Source organism: Mus caroli, chromosome 7 (assembly GCF_900094665.2).
Source record: "Mus caroli chromosome 7, CAROLI_EIJ_v1.1, whole genome shotgun sequence".
Taxonomy (NCBI): Eukaryota; Metazoa; Chordata; class Mammalia; order Rodentia; family Muridae; genus Mus; species Mus caroli.
The window spans coordinates 124,254,456-124,260,947 of record NC_034576.1 but is presented as its reverse complement, the minus strand read 5'-3'; the positions used below and the strand labels follow the sequence as shown (position 1 = coordinate 124,260,947).

Below are 6,492 nucleotides of genomic sequence, written 5' to 3'. Positions count from 1 at the left end.
AATGCAGCTAGAGTCAAGAGCTCTGGGGTACTGGTTAGTTCATAATAATGTTCCACCTATGGGGTTGCAGTTCCCTTTAGCTCCTTGGGTATTTTCTCTAGCTCCTCCATTGGGGGCCCTGTGATCCATCCAATAGCTGACTGTGAGCATCCACTTCTGTGTTTGCTAGGCCCCGGCATTGTCTCAGGCAGGTATGTTTAAAGCCATTTTAGAAACTAGTGGAAAAATATATCCTAATCTTAAGACAAAATACCTTGACTAACTTTTCCTTTTAACAACTCAAAGAGCAACTGTCATAAAACAACAAAATTTTTGTTGTTGTTGTTAAGATTTGTTTTATATGTATGTGTGTAAAAGTATCTTTTATTATTCTCCTAATCTAATTATTGTCTCAGAGGCTTACTGCCTCTGTCTAGTAATCTAGGCCTAGAATGTTTTCAGTCTCTGAGATTTGCTACTGAATAAACTCAACCTTTCTAGTTCTTTCTGAGCTCTGGCTGGCTGGTTTAGCTCAGTTGTTATGGCTTAAACTCCTCTCCAAGATGATTGATTCAATCTGGCTTCTGACTAAATTGCTCTGCTTAATCTCATACTAAGTCTGGTAATCTGTTCTAATTTCTGGCTCATTCTCACTCTCTGGCTTGTTCTGTCTTCACCTATGTCTAGCTCATGCTCTCTTCAACCTGTCTCTGTAAAACTCTCCCAGTAAAAGTGCCTTCTCTCCTCTCTTTCCTCCCTATTCTCTGGAGAGTTAGGCATATCCTAGTGTCAGATCTTTCTCTCATTTGTTACTTTGTCTGCCTCTCAATTAGACACCACTTTCAAGCACAGGCCTTTCCTTCTACAAACTTTACCTTCATTGTCTGGGATTAAGGTATGTACTAAGGGCGTGTCTGTATTCAAACCCAAGGGATTAAAGGTGTGTCCTAAAATGTGTCTGCATTTCCGCTAGAATAGCCCTTTGCTGGATTAAAACTCCTCTACATACGCGTATTTGCTTATGAGTTTATGTAAACCTCCTGAATGTAAGAGTCCAAGGAGGCCAGAAGAACAAACTAGTCCTTAACTGAACAATAGGCATCTGTAAACCAGCCAGGTCCTTTGTAAGAGCAGTGGTGCTCTTACAGTGAACCATCTCTCTAGCCTCAAAACCCACCATTCTAAGATGATAAAACCCAAGGATATATTAACTTTATACTTACATGTTAAAGAATGACTGTAGGAAAATATTAAAAGCTTATTTTCAATAACTAAACATTTTCTCTAATAGCAGCAAAATATGCAGTAAAGACATTAGAATTTTTACCACATTTCAAATCTGAGTGGAGTGCTTCAGGAAGCATGCACTGGAATAGCGTGTATGGTGTCATGTACAGTGCAGTGTGCATGTGTGTGCATTGGAATAGCGGGCATGGTGTCGTACACAGTGCAGTGTGCATGTGTGTGCGCAGAGCTGAGGCTGCAGCGATGTCAGATCATGTATTATGAGCAGATATTGCCAGAAACTTTGGATTCATTCTGTATTTCGTTTTGGGTTAATTTTTGGTTTTACAAACTCAGAAACCTTTCATTTGTTGTCAGAGCCCTCCACATTCAGTTATGCAATGATTATACAGGGACTTGCAGTTTAAGAAACTATTGGCTACACTAGTCCTGAGAGTTCTCTAATTTTAAATTAAAAATCCAAATTTCTCAGCACTATCTGATTCTGGAATACATTTGAGAGGAAACCAGCTTTACCGTTTACTCGGGCTTTACTATCTGTGTTCAGTTGTCTATTTTTTTTTTTTTTTAAAGATTTTTTTTTTTTTTTTTTTTAAAGATTTATTTATTTATTATATGTAAGTACACTGTAGCTGTCTTCAGACACTCCAGAAGAGGGCTCCAGATCTCATTGCGGATGGTTGTGAGCCACCATGTGGTTGCTGGGATTTGAACTCTGGACCTTCGGAAGAGCAGTCGGGTGCTCTTAACCACTGAGCCATCTCACCAGCCCCAGTTGTCTATTTCTTGTAGGGTCTTTTCTTCCTGACAGCCAACAATGAACACCCAGAGAGAGGTTCATTACTGTGAGCGCTTATGCAGCGCCCCCAGATGGCCAGATCTTCTCATTACACATCTAAACACATGGTCATGGGCAACATCACCAGAACAGGATGGAGCCTAGGATGGCAAACAGGTAATTAAGTCACATACCCTTTGCTGAATTTTTTGAACGGTGGCCTTATGACACTACGGCTTTTCACGACACAGTGACGTCCAACTCTTACATTTGCCAGGTCTCCTCGGATGATACAGTCATTCATTATAATGGTCTATAAAGCAAAATACATGTAAAAAATACCAGTTAAGTCCATGTCCCTGAATTCTGTTTTAAAGTACTTAAGATACTGCCTCTTCATGAGTTTTGTGTCTAGTAGTCCTAGGCACAATACAGCACAGAGAACAATCTGTCACTGCATTCTGTTCAGACATAAAAGATTTCTGTCACTTCCCTCCACCACCACCATGTTCTTACTCATAATATTTAATGCAATGTAAATCCTATTTAAATAAAATACTGAAGAAAATGGCAGAAGTGTTCACGTTCTGTTTAGAAGAAATCCTCCCCTCTCTTCTCCCTCCGTGTAGCTGCCTGTGTCCCCTGTGCTCTCTCCTGTTATATTTCACGTGTTACTGCCCTCCCCACCCTCTTCCTTAAAGCTTCTAATGGGCCGCTCTCTAATTTTTTGGCTTCTCCTCCATGATCATCTTTGTGCATTCCATAAATCTAATTTGGAGAAAAAAAATTAAAACAAAGAAAGAGAGGTGTTGGAGAGATGGCTCAGCGGTTAAGAGCACTGGCTGCTCTTTCAGAGGTCTGAGTTCAATGCCCAGCAACCACATGGTGGCTCACAACCATCTGTAATGGGATCTAATGCCCTCTTCTGGTGTGTCTGAAGACAGTGACAATGTGCTCATATATACATAAAATAAATAAATGCTAAAAAAAACAAAAAACAAAGAAAGAGAAACGGAGATGACAAATTGGAGAGAGCACTATCCCATAGACCCTGCTGACATGGTGACATAAGGGTAACCGCCTGAAGCTGCCTGGGCCCTTTACCTTGCCATTGAGGACGATGTTCTGGCTTCCACACAAAACAGACTGGCGACTAACTTTGTTACCAGATGCCTAAAAGCAAACAGAAATCTGGAGTGAAAAAACAGAGGTTTTCTGGACCACAGTTTCCATCAAGAAAGCTCACACTGGGGAGAAAATTACTTCAAATGAAGGGCAGTCTAAAAAGGAATGAGGCCCGAATGTATACTGTCCCAGCTCTGGGTGGGGTGATTGTGAATTTGGGGTTAGACTAAACTATGAAGTGAGACTCCATCACCAAACAAACAAAAACGAACTAGAGAAGGAATGCATTGGGAGGGGAAGGAAGGCTGTGGGCACGGCTCCGTGATAAGAGTGCTCACGGACTGAATCCAATATATCAAAAGAGCAAGCGTAGATCAGGAATTGAGAACTCAAGAAATTAATTCAGGATCGGTATCTAATGAGCCATCTAATAACAGATGTGCATTCAGACCCCACTTTCATATTACGGCTTCATAACCCTCAGTGAGGAAAATTACTTTTCCATGATCTCAGACACACAGAAAAAATAACGATAGTAACCCTAACGGGGGCAGTTTACACATGTTATATTATGAGTTGACAACTAGAAACAATAACATCTTAGCACGTAAGCAGACTGTGAAATATTATTTTTAAAAGGGCCCGGAGCCTGAAAATGTAATTTATATCAGAATGAATAGGCTGTACTGTGTATTCCTCTGGAAGACATTATTTAACAGGAAAATCAGGCGTGTGTATATGCACACAAATACATATATATGCATACAAACTCTCCCACATCCACACTTCCCTCCCCCGCTACACACGCACACACACACACACGGGATGAAGGAGGAGAGAGCCTAATTCATGCATGCACCGACTAAATAATAATCAGATGAAACACGAAGCATCTCTAAGTCATCCAAGGAAGGGACTGAGGGAGCGGGAACCAGTGCAGCAGGGACAGGAGGGGCGACCGTCCAGTCCTCTATGGTCCCGTGACTGCCAGCGGCGGCAGGGTCGCCACACGCGCACCGTCTCGATGTACTCCGACTTGTTGTACAGCAGTTCGCCCAACTCCATGGCTGCCCCCTCTTTGAACCTCAGGATCCTGTCAGTAGCTCAGGCTGATGGTGATTCCAGCTACTTCCGGTTGACCGGCCACTTCCGCTATCCCCGCCCTGGACTCTCTTTCGACTCTCCTCTAGTCAGCCCTGCTCGATTGCTCGGCAGTCTCGAGTTGCGCGTGCGCAGAACGAACAGAGGTTTTAATTGGCCAGAGCGGGTAGTGCGCGGGACCTGTGTGGCTCGGCAGGAACATAGTGGGGGTGAACTAGGTCCCCGTTCATCCCAGGGGTTCCTCTTGGCCCCAGGAAGCCCTGGCTGGGTCCCCGTGACCACAGGCCCGAGGCTGGAGACGGCTGCTCCTTGCGTTCGGCTTCCATCCCGATGGAAGAGCTTTCCGGGAAGCCCCTCAGCTATGCGGAGAAGGAAAAGGTGCCCGGGTTGCGGGAAGGGTGACCCAGGGCTTTAGGCTGCGTTTTCAAACCTCGTTCCTGTATCCGAGGCAGTGTCCTCCTACCTACCCTCCACGAGAAGTCACCGAGATGAGCGCGCTGCTCGGGTGGCGAAGCTGAAAATGCAAACGAGCCAAACCCAACTTCTAGTGGCACTGCATAAATATTAGGTGTAAAACTTTACGTAGAGGTAAACCTAGAGGCCCCCTTCTCACCCACTCCACTCCGGCCCTGTCACGTAAATCTTTCACGTCACGTCAACAGCCTTATATTTACATTTTCGTGTTTGTCTGTTAGGGCTTGACCTCCAAAATAGGTTTACATTGGAGAAAGGGATGGTTATAATGTGTACTCTGGTTGGCTCTGCAGCTGGTGTTCTCCATGTTTAAGACCCACGTTGGAACAAGATGAGGGGAAGAAAAGAATATAAATATTACATATAATGAATAGGTGTTGTGTGTGTGCATACAAATTTAGTGTAGTAGTTAGAAGGAGCTCTCATTTCTTTCGGGCTCAGTATATTATTCTCCTGCAAGACTTAAATATTACTTCCATGTCCTTGTGCTTCCTTGTAAAACTAGAATTCACGTTAATTTGTCTTCCTATCCTGTCTTACCCTCTAAGGGTGGTAAAGATCATTTACAAATAAACAAGATAACTCCTACTTTCTGATAAGATTGAGGACAAGATAACAAACAGAGGTTAAGAGCACAATTCCTCATGTTGTGGTGGCCCATGACCATAATTTCGTTGCTACTTCATAACTGCAGTTTGCTGCTATTATGAATCAAAATATAAATATATGATATGAAACCTCTGTGTGGGGGGTGTTAAATGGAGCAGTTATAAATGGCAGCATCCTGGAGGGAACTGCTTATTCTCTGTTCAGTTTGCATATCTAAAAGGAGGATGATTATATAATAGAATCTATTTGTTAGGGCTATTGTGAATGCTAATTGAGTCATTGGACATTAAAGTCACAAAATTCCCTAGGACTAACTGAAGCACGTTATGAAAGTATCTGCCATTTTTATTATTGTGTGTCTGAGAATGGATGGGGACTAAGGTGACTTTAGCACATAAGTGCTGGAGTCCACAAACAACTCTGGGGAATGAGGTGGGGAAAGTGCTTAAGAAAAGTTTAATTTGTTAGTAACTTTTTTCTTTAATTTTTAATGACCAAAACAAAAACATACCTGAAAGTGAAGCCTCTGGAAACCCCACTTGCTCTTCCCTGTCTTGTATCACTCCTCACACTTGACATTGGCTTCCTGCCTGGCCTTGTGTTTCAAAGCTGGGTCTCTTAATGCATCCTTGTTGACAACAGTTTTGTCCAAGGGGATATCCAGACTCCCTTGTGGGCATGAGGTGGTTATAGGTATAAACTTTCACAAAAGACTTGATCTTGGATTGCTTGGCAATTGTCTTCTAGCCTGGGGCAGCTGTCACTTTGGGGGGATAGCAGTCAATTCTAGCCACTAGGGCATGGCTGTAAGGGCGTTCTGAGGTGCCATCATCAATCAATGTTCTTCATGATGACGGTTTTGCATCCAGAGTATCGTCCAGCTAGGACCAGCACCACTTTCCTGGGTTTCATGAACTTGCCCATTTCAACAGCAATCAGTCTGCACCCAGCAGAAAAGAAGGACCTTTTAGTAACTTTCATTGTAGCTTTTTTGCTGCTTTTGGTTTGTGGAGTTGTTCTTAAGAAAGGATCTCGTAGCCGGGCGTGGTGGCGCGCGCCTTTAAACCCAGAACTGGGGAGGCAGAGGCAGGTAGATTTCTGAGTTCGAGGCCAGCCTGGTCTACAAAGTGAGTCCCAGGATAGCCAGGGCTACAGAGAAACCCTGTCTCGAAAAACCAAAA

At 43.4% G+C, this 6,492-nt stretch overlaps 2 protein-coding genes and 1 pseudogene across 2 annotated transcripts in view; 1 reads left to right on the top strand and 2 right to left on the bottom strand.

The window, feature by feature from the left end:
* Positions 1-4,273, bottom strand: part of Dctn5 (dynactin subunit 5) — a 17,805-nt gene extending 13,532 nt beyond the window's left edge. The window contains exons 1-3 of the mRNA XM_021167303.2: positions 4,145-4,273; positions 3,107-3,175; positions 2,197-2,315 (exon numbers count right to left, since the gene is read on the bottom strand). Of these exons, the coding sequence (XP_021022962.1) occupies positions 2,197-2,315; positions 3,107-3,175; positions 4,145-4,192 (236 nt within the window). The 5' untranslated portion in view covers positions 4,193-4,273. The remainder of the gene's footprint in view (positions 1-2,196; positions 2,316-3,106; positions 3,176-4,144) is intronic.
* A 73-nt stretch (positions 4,274-4,346) lies between these two features.
* The window catches only part of Palb2 (partner and localizer of BRCA2), a 25,133-nt gene continuing 22,987 nt past the window's right edge, over positions 4,347-6,492 (top strand). The window contains exon 1 of the mRNA XM_029479585.1: positions 4,347-4,606. Coding sequence (XP_029335445.1) covers positions 4,559-4,606 — 48 coding nt within the window. The 5' untranslated portion in view covers positions 4,347-4,558. The remainder of the gene's footprint in view (positions 4,607-6,492) is intronic.
* On the bottom strand, positions 5,862-6,235 carry LOC110297335 (annotated as a pseudogene).